Below are 23522 nucleotides of genomic sequence, written 5' to 3' on the forward strand. Positions count from 1 at the left end.
CGCTCAACACCCACAGAAATATGTGCAGATTCTGCATAGAGCAGCTTTGAAATGTTACTGCGGGAGGCTCGCTGCGGCTGTGAACCAAGGGGACGATGCAAAGATCACGAGTGACCTGCTAATAGTAAAGCAAATAACCACTAAAACTACTTGTTAGCGGAGGAGAAATACATTTTATCATTCTACAATGAGGCCATGAACAGCCTTGTCCACGCTATATTAAATAACTAAAACATTAAACTGACTGTTGATAATCCAGACAGATATAAATATAGCACGTTGAAAATGGGTGCTACGTTTGGAAGAGGTGTTTCTGTAAAAGCTGCGTGTGACGTTAGAAAGACAGCAGCCAAGAGCAGCCGGCACAACAAACTGGGTAACAGAACGCAGCAATTGAAATGTATTCTGTGTCGTTGACAGTTTCCTTCAAAACCATTACCAAAATACTGTATCAGTTCTCAAGAAGATCTTCCTCAGACACTTTGCTAAGGCTGCAAGTACCATGGCTTGATTTAGAAGAAGCATGTATGCAGTTGAAAAATGTGTTAACCGGTGTATAACCAAATTACAATAATTGCGTTTTAGAATAAAAGCAGCAGTATTAATACCATAATGTACCTAAACCACAGTTAACTGAAAAACCGGTATACCAACCCATCCCTACCTTCAAGTCTTCACTATGTGCAGTATCTTCCAGTCTTTACTATGTACAGGACACCTTGATAGCATGTTATTCCTGTTTCTTGTACCCCTCAGGCCTTACTACAGACCCATGACGTTGTGGCCCACGAGGTTTACAGCGACGACGCACTGAGAGTCACGCCTCCGCCCACCTCCCCATACCTGAACGGAGACTCCCCGGAAAGTGCCAACGGCGACATGGACATGGAGAACGTCACTCGCGTGCGCCTGGTCCAGTTCCAGAAGAACACTGACGAGCCCATGGTAAGGCACTTGAATCATGTTGCAATGGTGACGAGATCCAGAAGCATTAAAACAGAGTTCTATAAATGTGGCATTTAAGCAATCCGAACCACCCTAGAACCTAAAAATGAGCACCCAGATTAGTTTGCTCACCCACCAGGGTTAATACAGGTGGACCTTCCTTCAAAGGGGGGTACTTCTATATATCCGTTATTCTCTGGTGACGTCTGTTAGGCCCACCCCTGGGACTGCCTGATTGATGATTAGTGCTATAGTAAAGGCAGCAACCCACCTCACTGCACATGAATATTAAAATGATAGAGAGATTGGGCTGTATGTGGTCAAAAAACAACATTTTAATGACGATACAGGTAATTACATTGCATTAAATTGCATGCAAAACATAATATCACTTGCATTGGGGCCGTTAGGGTCAGTCATTTCTTTTCACTGTGGTAAACAGCTTTGCCTTTGTCCACAAGACCTGTTGAGTGTGAAGGTTACAAGTGCTTATCAAATGAAATGGCTTTCTTCCTTATCTTCTCTATGATTCGTATTTTCCTTTGTTTGCCTTCTGTTGACCCCCTCATTCCAGTTGTTGAGAGAGCCAGGTGGTACAGAAATATAATTTCATATTCCAATTGTTAGACATAGCAACTTAAAACCTGATATGATAAACTATAGACTTGAAGGATGCAGCCTCAAATTGAGTTCTGTCCCCTTCCCTTTAGTTCAGTTGCTCAAATATTGTGTATGAACTTGATCTTTAAGATGTGTTCGCTTCTGTAAAAAAAACAAATCAAAGCATAGGTAAAGCCAATTAGACAAATGTTTGGCCTTCAACAGTATGTTCAATCTAATAAAGACTCAAGTATTTTCCAAAATGTTCATAGGTTATTTTTTTTTTCTTCCTCCTCCTCCCCCCGCTCCTCCCCAACAGGGCATCACTCTAAAAATGAATGAACTGAACCACTGTATTGTTGCACGAATAATGCATGGCGGGATGATCCACAGGCAAGGTAAGGCCTTGTTTGGGATGTTTTGGGTCAGTTTTGATTGAACGGTCCACCTAAAGCAAAGATATATTGAAACATTTTAACGCAGTGAAGATGACTGAAGGTAAGCTGACAGATGTGTGGAGGGGTTACGCAACAGAGGTAGGTGAGATTGCTTGGGCGATTTTGACAGTCCCATTTGAATTTGTAGGTCTTGAGGGATATTCTAATTGAGTTTGATACTGAAAGCTGGGTCAAACTTCGGATCTGGCCTGAAAATAGGAGGCTGTGAATTGGTATATCTATTACTCAGGGAGTAAAGTTCTTCACAGTAGGCAGCTGCATTGAGTTCGTGTGTTTTTGTATCAGATCTCCAAACTGCAGTCCGCGAGTCTTGAGTAGTCATAAAAGTGCCAGTTGCAATGTGTCACAGTACTCCTCTACTACCATGGTTACCAGGACCCTGGATACAAAATGTTCAACCAGTCAGACACTGCCTTGTTTACATAGTAACTGGGCTAGGAGAGAAAGATATTGGACTGTTCCCTTTCAAACAGGGAGTATTAACCATTACAAAATGGGTATTTCCCATTAAGACACCCAAACCTGAAAAGTTATACCAAAGACTCTTGTCAGAGCAGTGTGACGTGGCTGCTACTCCTCCCCGCGAGCATAAAATAGCTATGCACACTGACAACAGCGCCATTTTCCTTTTCAGCTGAACTTGATTACATCAGAGAGTTCCAAAGTATTATCTTTCTGTATATACCTTTATCACGCTTTTTAGCCTTTGTTTTCTTGTACTGCAGCCTAGTGCTGGTGAAGTCAAGCTGCAGCCTAGTGCGCCTTGTTGACACTCCAGTGTCTGTCTTTAACAAGCTGAGCCAGCAACTGCACATTCTTTCTGTACATTGCTTGCTATTTTCATTATGACACATGTAAGCCAGCCTGCCTGTATAGTTCCAAGCAGGCTTTGTTGAAAGTCCAGTGACAGGCGAAAGTAACTAAAGCTGAAGTATGAAGTGTGAAATGGTAAATATTCCTCAGTGTGTCGGTACAAATACAGGTGCTTCTCCCCCCGTGTGTTAGATTTATGGCATTAGCTGAATTCATGACAACTGCCATATAAATGATTTGATTTAACCATTTGTTGCACTTGTTTTGCTTTTTCATTCAAGGTTGGAATATGTAAATGGGTGGCTTGGGAATTTATGGACTGTTTGTTTTGTGGTTTGAGTTAATCAGCTTCATTTATTTTGTCGACCATGATGTTTCACTAGAAACGTGAAAGCAGGTGTTTTGTGGTGTCTTTATAAAGTTGCAGTGTTGCTACGGTTTTCTTAATCCACAGGCAGACATTCTGTTGAGTTTGTTTACATTTACTGTGTCAACTTTAGAGAAGCGTGCCACGCCCCCTGATTTCTGATACCTGCATGTCACCACTTCACTCCAAGGACACGTAGTCTGGCTCCTGCTAGTATATGCAGAATTGGAACGCTGTTTTGACTTCTGTTATCTTCTACCTTCTGTTAAATCCATTCCTATCTGTTTGTCGCACACTAAGATTCTCAGTGGCGTTCCTGTTATGTGGTTTTGAGAGAGCAAAGCTGTAAGTCGTCTTCAGTGTCTGTGGGCCAGCAGATAGGCTTGTTGGAAATTACATCTAATTGACTGGCCTTGGAGAGCATTAGGTTTGTTTTTCAGCTGTGGAGTTTTATCTGCTGCAGTTAATAATGGGGTAACCCTGTAAGCAGTGGCGCTGGAACAGTTTTTATAGTGGGCGTGCTGAAAGCCATTGAACAAAAGTGTAACCCCTGTATATGATGGAAGCAGATGCACAGCACTTCAATCCAGGGGGTGCTTCCACACCCTCAGCACCCCTAGTTCCAGCACACCTGCCTGTGAATATGGTGGTGCACCTCTCAGAGGGTTAACCTTTGGTAAAGAGGTATCTCTGTTCTTAACAATAAAATAACCAATGTCGTTTTATAATGAACCCCGCTCCTGCTCTCTCTCTCTTTCTCTCTCTCTCTCAATTTGCCTCACAGTTGCAGGTTAGCCAGAGTGATAACAAGCTTGTACCTGCTTCTTCCCTTCTAGGCACACTGCATGTCGAGGACGAAATCAGAGAAATAAATGGAATCAGTGTAGCCAACCAGACCGTGGAACAGCTTCAAAAGATGCTTGTAAGTAAACGGAGAGAGTGAGTGCTTGTGTCTGGATCTGTTACTTCTTTTAAAACCAAACTCTGGGTGACAAGAAACAAAGGTGGAATTAACAAATAATTCTGCAGACTTCCAAGTACTATGTTGCCAACTAAAGCCAATTATAACCGATCATCTGCATCATTTTTGAGCAATGTCCTCCCTACTTACCTGACCTATATTTCAGATTGACAAAAGGAGAATTTGCATATTATTGTTTCATAAACCTATTTATAATGTACAGAATGTTTTTGTTGTTTGGCCATTTGTTTTTCGATATTTAAATTGTGAGAGCAGAGTATCTCTTCAACCCTTTGCAGTCCAGCGTAGATCAGGTTTAAAAGGCATTGCATGGCAAAAGGACATCAGTACTGCATCTCCAGCCAAGCCCCACCCCTTGTTCGCTGTATTTTTCACATACCTCTTTATAGACGTGCATACTGAAATCCTCTCCTGATCACTCGTTTTATCACCAAACTCCTCAGTAATGCGATCGAAGTCATTATTTTATTACTGTAACATCTCAAAAAACTCTGCAAATGTCTGTGATATTCTTTGAACGCTGGATGCAGAAGCAGGTATCTCCTTTGTTTATGTCCGTCTTATCTCTGTGGTGCATGGGGCTATCAGATACGCCCTTTTTTTCAGCTTCATTCGGCCCTTATCGGTCTCATTGGGTTTTCTCTGCTTTTTCCGAAGAAAAAATGACTAGACCTGTGCTTTACATCTTTTTGATGATGTTGGACAGGGTCCCACATCAGACTGAAAATGGAAAATCCCGTAGGTCTGGGATTCCAAAGTTTTTTGTTTATGTAACCAGACCTGGGTAATTTGACTTAAAACGCTGAACCTGGAGGTATCCCTGAGTGGTTCACCTGGTAAAAGCACTGGTGTGCTGGGTCATGGGAGCACAGGTTGTGCGAAATTGTCTTTCTTTGTTGGGGATTCCAGAGGGATCATCACATTGGCTCCATTGATCTTGAATGCATGTTTGGAGGGACACTTGTAATGGTTTTTAAATGATGGCAGTATTTAGATCTGCCGCTGTTTAGACCTCCTAAATAAACGTTGCATCTTTGTAGAAAAGAGTAGGGTAAAATTGGTTACTTTATTTATCTGTTGCGACACTTGTTGGAGGGTCACACCCCCTGCAAAGTTTTCACATTTTGTTGGCACCTATGCATACTCTATGACGCTTTTAAATTAGTCTTTAAATGTAGGATCTACACAAACTACTCCCACATTGCATAAGTATTCCACCCCTTTGCTACTGCAGCCCTAAATCAGCTCAGGTGCAAATGATTTGTTTGAAAGGTCACAAAATTAGTGAATGGTTTCAGCCTGTGTGTACTCAAAGTGGTTTAACTTGTAAATAATTTCCCTCAGGTATATAAAGACTTTCATGGTTCCAACTTTCATGGTTCCACAGAGCAGGAGAAGGGTACAAGAAAATCTCAGGCGCTGATTATCCCTCTCAGCACAGTGAAGTCCATCATTAAGAAGTGGAAGATGCATCATACCACCCAGACACTACCCAGATCAGGTCGCCCTCCAAAACTGAGCTGCCGGGAAAGCAGGAAACTGGTTCGTTATGTCACTCTGAAGCCAGCAATGACCTTGAGAGATCTGCAAAATTCTGTGTCTGAGATGTTCACACATTCAGTGTTCACACATCAACAATAAGCTGGTCCCTACACAAAGCTGGCCTGTGTGGACGGGTGGCAAGAAAGAAGCCATTACTCAAAAAGCCTCATCTTAAAGCACATATGGAGTTTGCGATAAAGCATGTAGATGATACTGTAGACATGTGGAAAAAGGTTTTGTGGTCAGACGAGACAAAAATTGAACTTTTCGATCTAGATTCCAAACGTTACATCTGGCGCAAGCTCAATGCTGCACATCACCCAGTCAACACCATCCCAACTGTCAAGCATGGTGGTGGCAGCATCATGTTATGGGGATGCTTCTCTTCAGCAGGGACTGATAAGCTTGTCGGGATAGAGAGGAGAATGGATGGTGCAAAGTACAGGTGAATATTTGAGAGGAAACTGCGGAGGAAATTCACATTTCAGCAGGACAATGACCCAAAGCACAAAACCAAAGCCACACTGTAGTTGTTGAACAAGAAGAGAATTAATGTTCTTGAGTGGCCCAGTCAAAGTCCTGACTTGAATCCAATTGAAAACACTATGTAACACAATTTTTGTTCCTGGGGAGTAAGTGTTATTTCCTAATTGCTTATGCCTCAAAAGTATAGAAAATGGCTATTATTTCCCACAAACTTTGCTTTTGTGACCAGGACAGTGATATTTTAAAATATCACTATTTCCAATGGGAAAATGGGAAAATGTGTGTGTCTTCGTTCACATAAAGTCAGAAAAAAACAACATATGAATCCAAATTAACATGTATTTATACTAAAGTAATACAAAAATGACTACAAAAGATTTAGAAGTGAGTAGTTTTTCGAGATTTACGATTATACTGTAAATACATGAAAGTCTTTATATACCTATCAGAACTGGAGCAATTTTCCTGTGAAGAATGGGCAAAATTTTCACCGTCCTACTGTGAAAAGCTAGCAAGTGCTGCGAAAGGTGCTTCTACCAAGTACTGACTTAAGGGGCTGAATACTTATGCAACGAGTACATTTCATTTTGTACATTTTCTTTGCAAGTTTTGCTGACATTTAAACTCCTCCTCATATAATAGTTTTCAGTTTAACCACTACAGCTTTGAAAAACTGTGCATGCATTATTTGTAGTTCAACAAAATGTGACATTATTGGTAGGGGGTGAATACTTCTGCAAACCTCTGTATCTGGTGTAATTTGATTTGAAGATTTTCTTTTCACATTATAGGAAATAAATAGCTCACTAATAAAGTTGAGGTTGGTTATTACAGTGTTGAGGGAAAAAAAGAATGACTATGACTTCTATATAGTAGAAGGCAGTGTTTTTGAGGTGCTTTTATTTTCCAGCATGTTGCACTGGCTATTATTGAAGCAGCCCTGGACTCTAACTCTTGTGTTTATTTCATCAATCCGGGCTGCCATTGATCCACTGTAGACGTTTAATCTAAGAGGTACCCAGTGCAGCGCTGACTTTAATACCTCCTTATTTTCCTTCTTTTTGAAACAGAGGGAGATGAGAGGGAGCATCACATTTAAGATTGTGCCAAGCTATCGCAATCAGTCTGCATCTTGTGAGGTAATGGATTTAATAAGTGTGTTCGTATTGTTGCTGTTGTGGGGTTCATGGTTTTTATTTTATTTCTCAAAGCCCCTGTGATTTACTAATTGCCTGCTGGTGGCTGTTTGTTTCTTAACGCTTTCTGCCTGTGCTGTTATTCTCTGCGCACCAATTTTACAACAAAGATACCGGAACCCTGGGAGACGGCTGAACCTGCTCAGCCCCATCTCCATATCCATGTACTAACAAACATACCATTATCCGCACTGCCAGGAAAACGCTACGTGCCACGCTTACAGGCGTCCAAGGAGGTTTAATACCAGTATAGCAAAAGTTTCATCATTCTATACCAGAACAGTAGCCTGTCTTGGAGTGGATAGTCTTCTAGTCCAACATGCTTATTGATTTAGTGTGTGGCATGCTCTATCAAGTTGCCTATTGCTGTAAGTTTAATGGTATTAAAGCATTGGTGATGGAGTCAATTGTGAGCCATTTTATAAAATCTAATTCGTCCATTTCAAAAATTGCATCTTTTTATTGATGCATAACTTTCAACTAGAGATAATGATATTGATATTAAATTAGCAGTGCTAAATGTAGGGGATTGTTGTATCATTTCACGTTAGTGCTTACCGTACTGTATATGGTTCATATCTTTAATAGAGAGCTTTGCCTTCATAAAAAAAATAAAACATTGCTGCTGTGTATCTCCACTTAGTGGCTATGGGAGGAACTGCATGATGTTAATGTAAGAAAAAACAACTATATGTTCCCTTCAGTTTTATCCTGGTGATTGTTTTCTTATGCAGAGAAAACCCATAAATGACAGGACGTTTGTGGTCAGGGCTTAAAGGTGAAATAATACCTAATACAAAATAGTTTTAAATAAAAAATAAAAATAAATAAATTAAAAATGAATAAAACATTCAAATAGATCTTGGGTAGTACTGATTTTTTTTTTTTTAAGTAGCCAAGGTGCTCAGTGGTTGAAGTTGCAGGTGGTGCCAGGGATTCAAGGACTAACAGTAAAATGCACAGTTAAGCCACTGTTCCTGAGGAGCAATGGGTGTGAAGTTAACATTGTGTTCACAAAGCATCCTGCACATGATATTTTATCAAATAATGATGAAGACCAGCAGCTCCCTAAAGGTGTAGATATGTAGATGCCGTTAGACCAGGGTGTTTGTAAGCAGGAGTAAACTTCAGGACTTGTGTTGTGCTTTTACTACCAAAGTCAACAGATCATCCAGGTCCAGTATTTAGAGAAACACAAATGTCTAATAAACCGTAGTTTCAAAGCTGCCTTTTCTGATACCTAGCTAAGCCTAGTACTGTATGTACCATTTTGGCTTCTGTGTTTGTTTTATTCCCAGACTGTTGCCGCTGTGTGTTATGGTTGACTGCTGTTCTCTTGTTACTGAATGTTATGTCTTATTTCAGAGAGAGTCCCCCTCCACCTCCAGACAGTCCCCAGCTAATGGGCACACCAGCATTAACAATTCCGTTTTGGTAAGGCTTCCATTTCCAGTGAAGAAAACCAAATCCAACCTTTAGTCGTTGGTGCTCATCTGTCATTGTTTTATTTTAGTTCCATGTTTTATTTTCTGTGTCTGATGGGACTTCCCTTGAATACCGGTTAACTTGAGCGGTACAGATTTTATTTTTTAAAACAATTGTTGTGTAAGACAGGTCCTTTTTTTGTGATTATATTATGCATCATTTCACATGCATTTCCTTTTTTAAAAAAAAAAAAATTTTATATATATATATATAGATAGATAGCGTTTTTAATTCAAACACAGGCTCCCTTGAGAAAGATATGTACAACATATCAAAACGTTGGGCAGCTGGCTCTTTGAGCTATATATTTATATATATATATATATATATATATATATATATATATATATATATATATATATATATATATATATATATATTATATATATATATGTGTGTGTGTGTGTTATGTATATATATATATATATATATATATATATATATATATATATATATATATATATATATATATATATATATATATATATATATATGGTCTTTAGCTGAAATCCTTAAGTTCTAGGGTTATTTGATTTTTTTATGGATACACTTGGAGAGATGGTGCGTTATCATTCATAAGAATTTTGGGTGATATTATTATTATTATTATTATTCATTAATTCATTAATTGTAGCCTAGGAATCCTTTGGGTCACAGAGTGCCCAGTGTTTTTTGCAGGAGAGCTGTGAGAGGAGTGGTGTAGTTTCCGCTATCTGAGTTCTCAAATTGGTGTGCCCTCTGCTGTTGTGTTCCATGTTTCACTTGCGCTGTAAAGGCACTGGCCTGGCATTTCTATATAAAGAGGCTGCAACTTCCTGTGCATTCCCAACGAAGCTCGGGCCAGCCAGCATCTTCAGCATTAAATAAGGTGACACATTGGTGATAAATTACTGCAGTAGTGAGGGAAGCGGCTAACCTTTGCAAAAAGATTACATTATTGCACATTCAGAGATTCATGTGTGTGCCCTTTTGTAGTCAGTCATTGCTGGGATGTACATTTTTAAGAATGTCAGAGTGCTTCATGCTTGTGTACCTGCAACTGCTCGGCAGAATTATTTTTTTAAAATAGCAAAACATCTGAACAGTCCTTAAAGTGCCGCTAACTTAATATACTCAAGCCCTTAATATTCCATTGGATATCATTTGAGTATGTTAAGGAATCTTTATTTTTTAATACAGTTGATGTAGCGTGTTTTCCATGAAGATCTGGTTTGGTGCTGAAGGTGGTGGCCTCTTATCTGCTTCTTCTAGCTTGCTGCATCAGTGATCTGTCTGGTGTTCTTTAGCGCACTGATGTACTGCAAACACTGATCATTGTCAACTGTGCACAATTAGTTTGAATGAAAATGTGAAGACATGCTGCAAGTGTGTTTTTTATTTCCACCTCAGTAAACAGTACATTTTTTCTTTCATGGGTTGACTTTATTCTGCAGGACATTCCATTAACTACCCAACCAAAAGGACGACAGGTGAATAGACTTGTACAATAAAACCTTTTTCATTGTAGGCATACTGTAGCTGTATGTAGTTAGCTCACCCACTCCCCTTTCCATTTCATACTTCACTGTATAAAGCAAAAGCATGATGCATGTAACACACAGAGCTTACTAACACTTCCATCCATTAACACTAGGCATAGTATAACCTGGGGGTTACACTAATACCAAACTAGAATATTCCAGCATGGTTTTTTTTTTTTTTTAATACCGAAATAAATAACTTGTGCTGCATAAAATAAAATGTGCGAACTGTAAGCATGCACTGTGTTTTGTAATGTATTCTTCATAATACATACAATATGGAAGGAGGAGAGATATTACTTCTGGTTAACACAGTATAGGTGTCACTGGAGACTAGCTTTTAACAGCTGCTGTTTTCAGCAAGTGCTGTAAAAAAATAATCAAAAAAATAATGTTTGGTGTCAGTTTATCCCTAGTATATTCTCAGTCTTACACGGCACAAGATGCTAATATAATATTTTATTTATCTATACTATATAGATATATATATATATATATATATATATATAATGTGTGTATATATTTATATTTATAATACCCTTATCCTGTTCCTACAGGGGTGCCTTTAAGACGTAGATCGCTGGGGTGTTTGTTTAAAAACGGAGTAACACATGCTTGTGTTACAGGCACAGAGTGGAAATAATCATGCGCTTAAGTAATTCAGTGGATCCTCATTATAGTGTTTTTTTAAATATAAAACCATTTCTACATGTAAATCTTGTGTAATGAATTGTTAGTCTCGCTTTGTTGTCAGACATGCTCTTTAGAGGACATTTAATTTTCTCCTTGTCTGTTTGGCTGCTGACAACAGACCTGATACGTTGTCTCCCTACGTTTTAAAGACACACCTGATCGCTTCATTAAAACTTGGCATTCACAGAACTTGTAAACAAAAGTGTTCTTTAACCCTTTAAACTGAATATTCAGAGTTTTTATTAACAACTTCCCTTTATCTCAGAAACAGGGAGATGTGGTTTGGGGATAAAAACTTGGGTAACTTTTTTGCAGCTTGACTGTTTAATAAGATACCTTAGCAATGCTTCTTGAGCCTTCCTGGATAAACTCAAACTGGGATTGAAGATCTAGTTTATGACGACAACATTTCTGCTGCTGACCAATATGAGTCCTCTGTCTTTGATGCATACATATCATGGCACATGATAATCTCCATGCTTACTGTCTCAGATTCAGGACTGATGTCAGCATGGTTAACTATAGAAATTATATTTATTCCAATATATTTGATTAAGGCAGCATCAATCTGGTGGCAGCAGAAGGTTATGAAAAGTTTGATAAGACACACTGTGTAGGGATGGGGAGGGGAAATTGTTAGCAAATATACTTAAAATGTACAATTGGTTTACCTTTGGAATTGCATGCAAGCACAGTAAGCATCTTGCACCAAATAGCCTGTATATTCCATTTAAAACCTGGACCTGGGTGGATGGATCCTTAAATTGAGAATCTCAGTGTGGGTTTCCACAAAACCCTGGATATTGATGCTTGCGCTCCTCTTTCGTTTTGTATTTTTAACTCATAAACACCTTTGCATGTTGTCTTCAAACAACAATACAGGACAAAGCTTTCAACATCTGTGTTCCCATTTGCATCGCCATACATTTTACATCTTCACCACTTGCTTTTCCTGCTGTACCAACAGATTGATAGACACCGCACTGCAATTGTGTTGTCCTCGTTCACAACTGAACCGGTGTGTGTTTGTTTTAACGGATGTGTTGCTTTGCAGATATATGTAAGAGCACAATTTGAGTACGATCCAGCAAAGGATGATCTTATCCCTTGCAAGGAAGCAGGCATCAAGTTCCTGGTGGGTGACATCATCCAGATTATCAGTAAGGATGATCACAACTGGTGGCAGGGCAAACTGGAAAATGCTAAGAACGGGACAGCAGGCCTCATCCCGTCTCCAGAACTTCAAGAATGGTGAGTTCTGCCATACAATGAAACTTCACACAAAGATCCGGCCGTGACGTACATGCGTTTCTGTTAAGAGTATATATTTTTTAGATTTAAAAGTGATGAAACTTGATATGGACTTTCATTTGCACACATTCTTGAGAGCCGTCATGGTGACCTTTTTATTCATGAGTTCTGGCTGCTGATTGGCAGATGGTCTAAGGAAGGCAGACGAATGTGTTTTTGTTGTGCAACATGCTGTGAATGTAGGTAATGGTAGGCCCCTACCGTGTGTCCAGTTTTGTAAGTCAAATCCAGTTGCAACCAGAGTGGTGTTTACATCATAAACCCGCCATATCGAAAATAGAAACCCCCCTAGTCAGTTTGCAAATGTGTCTAGTCACATGACATTCACAAGAGGCAGGATAGTGGGTACAAAAGCTAACTATCCTACGCTTTCCTCTGTTTCTCTCCTCTGTTTTTAGGCGTGTAGCCTGTATAGCAATGGAGAAAACCAAGCAGGAGCAACAAGCCAGCTGTACCTGGTTTGGCAAGAAGAAGAAGCAGTACAAAGACAAATACCTAGCAAAGCACAACGCAGGTGCTGTAAAAATAGAGCACAGATTGTTTTTGTTCTTCTAACAATGATGTGTTTGTTGTTTTATTTTATTTTGGTGTAATATATTTAATGTTCTACTGCAGGACTGCATGATGACAATTAGTGCTTATTTAGAAACAAAATGTGTAAATTCACAATCGCAAATAGGTTAGAGCTCAGTTAATGCACAAAGTGACCTTGAAGCCCAGTTCTTGTTCTGCATTGCAGACTACAGTGTAATGGAGAAGATAATCAATCAATTATTCATACTTCCGTACTCTTCACAAATGCCTGTATTTGTTTTAATCGTTTTCATTTCAACCTTCAGCTTTTGTTTCCAGATCCATTGTAGAAAGAATCTAGCCTATTTTTTTTTTTTTTAAAGCAAATTGTTGTCAGATGTCAGTAGTAGGGTTTTGTCCTAATCAGATGGAAAAACAAAGTCCTCTTTCCATGGAACACAAGCTGTGCTGTAAAAAGTGGTACTGGGGGCGCAGTACTATCCAGGCAGCAATGTGATATTAAGAGGTTCATGTTAACAGTTAACAGTTTTAAACAAAGGTCCAGATGATTTCATAGTTTCCAGATTCAGGAAAGTTCTTGTGTCTTGGCCAAATCCATGTTCAGATTCAGAATTCTGTACTTACGTCAAATTGAGGAATGTATGTAGCATACTGTGTTTACAATCCAGCCGACATTTAAATATTTGGTAACACTAAAAAAACCTATTAAATAGCTGTTCTTGTTTTCTTGAATTCATTACGGTTCTGTGGCTAAGGTTAAAGTCCTGCCCGACCCGACCCGCTTTTATAAGACCTGCAACCCGACCTGAACCCGCAAATGTTTGTCCTTTACCTACTGCTTGCGCCGACTGACTCTCACGCTTTAACATTCACACACAGATATCGCTACCATTCTCCACGGATTGAGTTTATACAATAGGCTATACAGCTTGGTAGCTTTTCTTAGTGGTCTGAATATATTTTAACATTGTAACATTAACTATCTCTACTTACTTTAGTGTAAAATACCTCTCTATTCCTTTCGTGCCAACGGTTGAAAGGGAGCTACACCTGTGCTTTCGCAGAGAGTTTTGTGGCTGCCGTTCACAAAAACATGATGACAGGTTTTACAAGCAACAAATCCAGTACATATTTATTATTTTCATTCACTATGATTCCAAAAGAATTCCACACTTGTGATTTACCTCTCACACTATTACCCAGTACATGATATAAACCCTGTGCTATCTTTTGTTTCACCTCTTTTTGGTTCACAAACATTTTTATTATCACCAAGCAGACGTGATAAAAAGGTCTTGCCGACCTATCAAACAAAAGACAACAACACTGCTTAGTCAGCTGACTCTTCCCTAATCGCTTCCTGCTTTGGTGCAGGAAATACTGGTACATTTTACCTTCCAATTTGTTATTTGGGAAAGGGTTACAGATGAGTACGCTGAAAAGTTTTTGACGATTCAGACCTGAAAATTATTTTTTTTGACCCGAACCGCAAACCGCGAAAAAATTCACATTCCGACCCGAACCCGACCTGCTTTTGCAGGTCACCCGCGAACCCCGCGAACCCACCCGATGCAGGACTCTAGCCAATGTATCTGTATAACTAGAAAATGAATTGGAAAATAGTCAGAGAAGTCACAAGACTGCAGTTGTTTGAGACCTGAAGATTTTAGAAAAGTCACTCTCCAATTCTTACTCTGTGGAAGACAGTGGAATATGTTTCTCTTCTAATTTGTAAACATAATTCATGTACATTATTTGATTTACAGGGATTCCTAATAAATAATATTTCAGTGTTGTGCAGGGAAGTCAGGAGTTTGCCAGCCCGAAATCATCTTAATGTACTACAGGACCTAGTTTCAGGATGCTAGAACATTTCACAGTCTCTACAGCCTGTAGTATTACATAGTCTTGACCCAATAGGCTTATATAAGTTACTCATTCAATATGTGTTATTTACTTGTTGGGCAAAGGTAATGTTATATCACATTATAACATTTTAGAATATAAAGCATGTTTTATATACTTCCACTTGGCTCTCAGCAGTGGTTAGTTGATCCAGCTGCAGTGTCAGCAATGCTAAGTGTGACTAGAATTTGCTGTATTCTTTGAAATACTGCATGTTAAGTTTACTGTGTGTATTTTTTCTGTGGTACATTTTTTTTTGGTTAACTGATGTAATTGAACCATATCTCAATGACCCCCTGTACACTTTTCATGCCGTCTTGCTCCCAATGGCCTCTGTGCATGTAAGTAACACTGAGTGACAATGCCTCTTTTTTTGCTTCTTACCTTTTTATTTTGTGAGAATGTATTTATGTATGGATTTATTTAATATTTATTTGGTTTCTTTAACACCAACATGAAACCAAAAAAATACTGTTCGCTGTCCCTACCCCTCCCTCCCTCGCTCCCTTTCTCTGTTGTGTTGTTAGAAAGTATTTTTCCTGTTGGCACCTGTGAGAACAAATGTTCCTGTGTCCTTTTCTCTGAATACAGGGATGAGGAGGACTCCACTTGTTGTTTCCAAACACTACTGTATCTAACGTGGCTTATTGCCCAGTCAGTTACTTTTGTTAGCACCTGATATGTGGCACATTAAGAAAACATCAAGCCCCTGCCCATCCATATTCTGTGTTCCCTGTATGTGAAAAAATTGCTTGTAACCAAAGCAAGCACCATTCAGGACCTGGATAACATCAGATTTATAGCACCGATAAACCGTGTAGTACTGGAGGCATGGTTTTTCAGGTACTAAAAATGGGGCTGCATCTGTAGTAGCGCTGTATTTTTCTTATTTAATCCTAACCTAGGAGTGCTGCAAAAAAGTCATTATTGTGGATGTCCAGGGCAGTGGGATTCCACTGTGCCTGTATCCCCTGTCTGTGTGCCAGGGCTGTAAACCCTAATCCTCAGTTTCTCCAATCGACACTGCAGCATTCAGATCTTACATAAAGTAACAATCAAGTGCTAACAGGAAATTAAGGTTGTATATTTGGCAGGGTTGGAGCAGAATAACAATTTGGGGGAGAAAGACGGAACAGAATTCTGTAGCTTTAAAATGACCGCTTTCCACAAAAAGATGCACAGTAGTCATTTCTAATTTTTAAACTCGTAATCTGAAGGGCTAATTTGGCTTGATCAGTTTAAATCTTTCTGCCATCTAATTTCTAAATTGTTTAATTGAACCAGTGAAACATCCACAGCCTATCCTGGAGTAATTCAATGTGTATTTTGATCTTAATTTTAACCCTGGCTTTCCATGACTGGAATTGGTCATCTCTCTCAGAGATTCCTTCTGTCTCTTTTGTGGAACGCTGCTAAATGTAAGGCTTTAATGAACAACCAGCTCCTACTAGGTAAAAAAATGAATACAATGTCTTGTAACCTTTGTCAGTGGCTGTAGATATGCTGGTTCGCTAAAACCTATTATTCTTTCCTATTCGTCCATGTCTCCCCTAAATAATAATTTATTCAAAAGGATGGGGAACTTAGGCATGTGAAGCATGGAATAAGATTACAACAGTATATTAAAATGAGCACTAAAAATAAAAACAACATAAGCTAGTTTAAAACGAGTTTTGTGGCATGTTTCACAGCTCAATATTGCATCCAGTAGTTTGTTTTCAGATAATAGCAGACTGAGGAATTACTGTCAAGTGCTGCTACACAGTCTAAATCTTTTAAGGCAACCCTTTGTATTGGTTGTAATGGGCATGAGAATGTTTTTAAGAAGTCATTAAAATTGAACTGCAGCATTAGATTTATCTCTCCTTGCATTCTTACGTATTTGATTTCTTTCTTTTCAGTCTTTGACCAACTAGATCTCGTCACTTATGAAGAAGTAGTGAAACTGCCGGCATTCAAAAGGAAAACATTAGTCTTATTGGGTAACTTCTTTTTTTTCCCTTGAAAAATATTTTAAAGGTGTTTTTCGGGGCTTACGTTTTAGTTTTTGTTTAATCACAGGTGCTCATGGAGTTGGTAGAAGACACATCAAGAACACACTCATCACGAAACATCCTGACAGATTTGCATACCCCATTCCACGTAAGTCCACGTAATTGGCTGTATAGCTGGTTTTGATTGAGATTCATTCATAGTAGATAACTCTATGAATAAATAACTATGTAAGTTATTTTAAATAATAACTATGTAAAAAATGTCAATAGCAGTCATCCGTTGAACCTTGATGCATTTTTCCTGCGTTTCCATAACTTGGATCACATTGAACTGTATGTGACAAGCTATAATGCAATTTACATATTCAGCCAATCTTAGCCAATAGGCCCGCCAGCTGTGTCGCTGTATTTATCCAGTCGTGAGGCAAGCACCGTCTGACCGCTTTGTTCTCAAAAGACTTCTGTAAGTCTCCTAGAAATCTCTGCATGTCGGCTCCATTTATATATGAGGTTATTTCTGATTTGTGTGAATTACAGGCATTGTATACAGCTCTATGGAAACATCTGTTCACAAAAAAAGTCACGTCTAGTGGCGGGATGCTGTTTCATCATTCATGCTGCAAAATGAAAAGATGAAAATCTTAAAAGCAAATTACCATACAGCTATTGTTAGCTGAAATGGGGACCTGTTAACCCAGCCTAGCCTAGTCTAGTCCTGGCTGTGATACTGCAGCCCTGTCTGGGTCAGCTTTGAACTCACCTGAGACCACAGCACAGTCTTGCTTGTTATCTGGGCTGGTAAGATCCACTCCAGGGCTGAAACACATACAGTCGGTCTCCAGGTTTTATTGCAGATGCAAAACCATTCTATTTTATATGAATAGGGATGTCTGATCCATTATTGATTCTGGTAATACTGAAATGTAAAGCTGCCAAACTCCTCTGTGAGGTGCACATTCTCTGAATACAAAAGTATCAAAGGCTTTTGACTGTTTCTGTTTTGTAAAATACGGGCGAGAGTATAATACATAATGTCTGGTTTTACTGAGATTAACTGTCTGTTGCATCATTTTGCCCCTCTTTCCTGCGGGAGCACTTTGAGCAAATGATCTGCTCTCAGGTTTGAGGATCAGTGAGATTGAAGCAAATCATTCCTCGGGGCAATTTAATCAAACCGACCTGAGACCCAAAGAATAGTGCGTCTCGGTGGGTTCGTTTAGCATGTGATCTACAGCAGACAACTCAATACATCGGGATAGGAGGGGGAACTAAAATAGACTATTACAGTTCGTATGGGGCTCTGTTTTGAAAAATTTATCGCATATTCATGCACTGCGTCAGATAGATACATCCAGTTTATATGTTTAATGTGAGATTAGCTAATTTAAAATCGATCTGGGATCAGAGATCAGGTGGGAAAAAAAGTGGAAAAGAGTCAGTAAGTGGTCTTGGCTTGCCTAATTTGATCAACCATGTAAAAAGTAAACAATCTTGGAAATTGATTCCTGAGGTGATCCAGTGAGAACCAGGCATTAGATACATAAACCAATTCGAATTACCTCTGCATGCATTGTGCCAAGGATAAGATAGCATGAATTTGATTTCTAATCTAGCCTATATTTCAAAACTGTGACATCACAATCAGCCACCTACTCATGAATAGAAAAGTAATGTAGCTGGAATTTCAAACTGTATTAATAATGAAGTAGTATGCAGGTACACTCCACTTATAAGGGATCCTGTTAGAGCGGAGTTCCATTTACAACGTATTGAGGAGGCATGTCCCTGCCAAACAACATGGGCTTAAATGGGGAATTACTCTGGTTAAAACAGACTCGCTTGTAACATATGTACCATTTAATATATATTTTTTAATAATTTGTACAAATAATAAACTCCCATTCTTTAGCAGTTAATCTTTATTGTATTATTTATATTTAAGGTACTTATGTTCACATTTCGAATTGTGTTTGCTATGTATTTAGTTTACAAACAACTGATTTCCATTCTCCCTTGCAGTCCGTTCTAAGTGGAGTGCGCCTGTGTAAGAATTATAGGACTGTATGGGTTATACCAGTACTTGCCACACGTCAGCAGACATTTGTTGTTCTGTAACCCTATAATAACAGCATAAATGAAACCAAAAACAGAGGTTTTTTTTTTTTTAAAAAAGTGGTTGACATGTTTATCCGTCCTGCACACTGAAACCAAGAAGGAAACAAAGGCAGGGCCGGCTGCAGAAAAGAAAAAAAACAGTACAGAGACTAAAACAAGTAGTAAAGTCGGTCAGGCTGCAAAAATAAACACAATATCCTAAATAAACATGTTTTATTTATTAGTGGTTAGTGTGACATGCTTTACTTGCCATTCTGCTACTGACAAATAATCAAACTTGTTTTTAAGCTACGCTGTGAACTAACCCAACCCCACCCTTTCCTTATGTTGCAATTTCCACAGACACAACCAGACCTTCAAAGAAAGATGAAGAAAACGGCAAGAACTACTACTTTGTAACACATGACCAAATGATGCAGGACATCTCAAACAACGATTACCTGGAGTACGGCAGCCACGAGGACGCCATGTACGGGACAAGACTGGAAACAATACGCAAGATCCACGAGCAGGGACTGATAGCAATACTAGATGTAGAACCACAGGTACGCCACCTCACCCCTGAGCTCCCCAGTGCTATTCTACTGGCGTGCAGCTCTTGATGTTTTGAAAACCACTTGCTGCTGTTTACATAAATAAATGTAATAGTTATTATGGCAGGAGGCTGGTTTAAATAACAATTTGTCTGTTTACATTTACATCAATGTGCTAACTGTGGACTGACAAACTGTAGTCTTTCTATAGTGCTCTTTTGATTGTCAGTTACACCTCCAATTCACTGTCTCTTCAAGCCAGCTGACTGATTATGTTTTTTGGTTGTTGTTGACAGGCTCTGAAAGTCCTGAGAACGGCTGAGTTTGCTCCCTACGTTGTCTTCATTGCTGCACCTACCGTCACCCCTGGCATCAATGAGGTGAGAGCGCCCTGCTGAACAAAATACGCAGTCCCAGAATGTAATTATCTGCACTCCCACTCCCCAGCTGCTTATTAACAGGACTGAAGGGGAGTGTAATTGATCTATTTGTGTCAGGCTGCTGCAATAATGCATAGGGGTGCTTTATCTCCTGCACTTAGTTAATGGGTTTGGGTATAAAATTGATCTAAAAGGGAGTAACCCCCCCCCCCCCCCCCCCCCCCCCCCCCCCTGGAAAATGCAGAAAATAGAAAAGGTCTTTGTTATCAGGAGTGTGCTTGCATTCTATTGGAACTGAAAATGAAAAGCTTGCTGTGGCTTTCCACTGTTTTTGAGCTCTTTCTTCGCAAGAAGCGGAGGCAGTTTTAATTCTGCACCCTGGCCACAATCAAAACAGTTGCCTTTTTCATTCCAGTTCCCCTTGGCTTACCTCTTACATCAGGCAGGCTTTTCGACACAGCTGTAATTATAGTAATGCACATAACATCTAGAGACTGAGTAAACAACACATTATTAAAATGTTAAAGGCATGCACTTCTGGATTAAAAAAAAACAAGGGACTGAAATGATCTTGCAAATAAATTCAGCTGGCACAGCAAACACAAAAATCAGGGAGAAGGGTTTAAACTTTATAGAAAAATATGAAATCTGCAGCAGAGTCACACAAGTTCTAATAAACTGAAACAAAATATGGGGGAACAGCCAAAGCTTCCTCGTTGTTTCAAAAGCTTTCTTGCATTGCCACTACACCAAAAATATTCTCCTGCAACTGCTTGAAACCAGAGGTTTTAACTGACTAGGTAGTCTAGGGGTGAAAAATGAAAAAGAGATGAATCTATTTTAGGAATACATTCATTGCTGAGAATTCTAGAACTAGAATCTTTGCACATTTCCAGCCATTTCATGTTCTTCATGCTGGTCCCTGTGTGTTTGTAACTTTCAGTAACAGTATATTTAAACGTTCAGTCCATTTTCACATATGTGCTCTGTACTTCCAGAATTGTGTTGTTTTATCTACATTTTGTAATGGTTTTATATTTTGCTCATTTCAACAGTATTATTGTTGTTATTATTATTGAGCTTTTGGCCAGTGGCCTCTTTAAAAAACAAAAACACCACTACTGCCATCATCGGTTTCATCTTTCTTTACTGTTGAATTACTGGTCCTCAGCGCAGTCCTTTTTCATGAGTATAGACCACTTCCTCAAAATAGGCTTTATATGTACGGCTACTGCAGTTCTATTAGGATTTATAGTGCCTGATTGCACACGTGGCAAGGCAGAGCTTGCAAGACCCTAAATCCCAAATAGAACTGCAGTAGCTGTTCATATAACCACATAGTATCATACACTAACTGTTCTCTATGGCTTGAATTGTGTGCCTTGTGTTTGCATCACCTGCTCTATATAGAACAGGTTGGCAGGCTGTCCTGTACAATGTGTTTCAGATGCCTCCAGCATACCAATATATTCAGTGTCTGTACCACATCCTACCATATATCCACTTTCTCAGCTTTTGTTATCATTTTTTTCTCTTTTTTCTTTCCCCTCTATAAATAGTTTGGTTTTGCTGTCCACTGTGCATGGTTTTCCTTTATTTTCTTGCATTCCCTCTCATTCTACTTAGCTTCCCAGGTGGTGCAGAAAATTACCTGTAAGTATTAATGGTAGTTTGTCTATCGATATTAGATATGAATCTGTGTTAGTCTCTGGGTGTTTAGCATCTGTATGTTTTAATTGTCCATGGTGTGTGTTCATGTCCAATGTCAAAACAAAACAAATCCATCTTGGCAACAGTAGCAAACCATTTTCAGGCTATTCTAAACCAAACAGAGATGGGAGGGGTGGAGCACTTCAATTACATAGCAAAGTTATTACTGTTATGATGGGATAAAGCCATGCTTCACTGTGCTGATATTCATTAGCAAAGATGAAAGTAGGACTTCTCTGCTGATGCCAAAAACCAGGTTGATGCATGGTAAAAAGGATCAGGGCAGCAGAAAAAAAGGGGGTGGTGGTAGCAGGGGTGATAGAGTCTGTCTGTGGCAGCAAGAGAGGGAAGGGAAGAGAATATTGTGCAGCCTTCATTAGAAGAAGAAAATAAAATGGTAAGATAATCACAGGATAATAAATCCCAATTAACTTTGCCCCCTAATTAATCCCTAATTAATTGCAAGGTTTTAATTAACTTGCCATGAAATAACAAACTTCCAGAGCGTGTAATAAGAGTTCGTATCAAATTTGAAATAATCTTGCTATGTGAAAGCTTGTGTGTTGAAGGTCATAGTTGTTAACAAAAAAACAAACAAAAAAAAAAACAGCTCAATGCAAAGACATGTTTAGAAGTTCAGTAACTTAAAAACACAGAACTATGACCTTGAAGGCTATAAGATTGTGCTCTCACTTTGGTACCCATGTGTACAGGGCTGCTAGAAGAGAAACAGACCTCTGCACGGGGCCTTGTCCTTTATCTTAGTTTGATTCCTTGTTCTTTCAGGATGAATCCCTTCAGAGGCTGCAGAAGGAATCAGAAATTTTACAGAAAACATACGCGCACTACTTCGACCTGACGATCATCAACAACGAGATTGATGAGACCATCAGACACCTGGAGGAAGCGATCGACGTTGTGTGCACTACCCCACAGTGGGTGCCTGTCTCCTGGGTCTATTAGACCCTCCTGGTAATGCTTCTTAGCGGAACTTCATCATTCCCTGAAACAACACCTCAAACAGTGAGAAACCTCGTTGTAAATGACCTTAAATCAATAGGTCTCGGCCCCTACAGACTACCTAGACGTAGTGTTCATAACATTTTGTAATCTTGTCATGTTCTTATAGATAGGAGGCAACATTTTATAGAGAATTTTTAAAGAGACAGTATCATGTTACTCACAGGTACAGATTTTAAATGTAAAAATGAATAATAACAAAGCATATTCTGTTTGTCATAAATATATGCGCATTCCATAACACAGTATCTGTCATTGGTTATACAGTTCTTAAATTGGAAGAGATTTCAATTTTTAACATAAGCATAACCTGCACACTGAACGCTGCCTTGTATGATATCCCATCTCCTAGTGTAGACAAATGTTAAGTAGGTAAACACTACAGTGTTATTTCATGATTTAAAAACTTCATTTATGCACTTAGATCTTTTGTTTGAATCAGGCAAGTGAACGGAGTGTGTATGTATATTAAAATGCATTCATTTGGCTGTTTTTTTTTTAAAGCTGTTAATTTTTTACCTTTCTCCTTGTCTGAAATGCAGCCTCACAGCAATACTGTCTCTTTAAAGAGGTACATAAATGTTTTAGAGATTTGAATGAGGTCTTATGCATGTGGACAGTCGCAAGCTTTCATGCTGTTGGTGTTATCAGTGTCAAACTACTGTAATCTACAGCAGAGTACATTCCATTAGTTTGGAAAAAAACAAAACACCCAAGGGAATTAAATATTTATGGGAAAAAAATGTAAACCTATGCACATCCCTTGCATTTTGGGCAACTTTATAAACAACTGATTTTTATTGATCATGTAGTGGAGATGTGTTTGTAAATTGTCTCGATTTTAATTTGTTGTAAGAAAAAGGGGGAAGAAAATGTACTGGATTCGCCATTGCAGAAAAGTGTGTCGTCTGAGAGTATTAATGTTTTAATTAA

At 38.9% G+C, this 23522-nt stretch overlaps 1 protein-coding gene across 1 annotated transcript in view; it reads left to right on the plus strand.

Moving 5' to 3' along the window:
* Positions 1–23450, plus strand: part of LOC121321066 (peripheral plasma membrane protein CASK-like) — a 198376-nt gene extending 174926 nt beyond the window's left edge. Inside the window, exons 15-27 of the mRNA XM_041259976.1 lie at positions 757–945; positions 1865–1943; positions 4020–4105; positions 7264–7332; positions 8755–8823; positions 10308–10343; positions 12142–12338; positions 12797–12912; positions 16739–16819; positions 16899–16979; positions 19289–19491; positions 19776–19859; positions 22356–23450. Of these exons, the coding sequence (XP_041115910.1) occupies positions 757–945; positions 1865–1943; positions 4020–4105; positions 7264–7332; positions 8755–8823; positions 10308–10343; positions 12142–12338; positions 12797–12912; positions 16739–16819; positions 16899–16979; positions 19289–19491; positions 19776–19859; positions 22356–22532 (1467 nt within the window). The 3' untranslated portion in view covers positions 22533–23450. The remainder of the gene's footprint in view (positions 1–756; positions 946–1864; positions 1944–4019; positions 4106–7263; positions 7333–8754; positions 8824–10307; positions 10344–12141; positions 12339–12796; positions 12913–16738; positions 16820–16898; positions 16980–19288; positions 19492–19775; positions 19860–22355) is intronic.
* The last annotated feature ends 72 nt before the right edge of the window (positions 23451–23522 follow it).

The sequence above is a fragment of the Polyodon spathula genome, chromosome 9, assembly GCF_017654505.1.
Source record: "Polyodon spathula isolate WHYD16114869_AA chromosome 9, ASM1765450v1, whole genome shotgun sequence".
Classification (NCBI taxonomy): Eukaryota; Metazoa; Chordata; class Actinopteri; order Acipenseriformes; family Polyodontidae; genus Polyodon; species Polyodon spathula.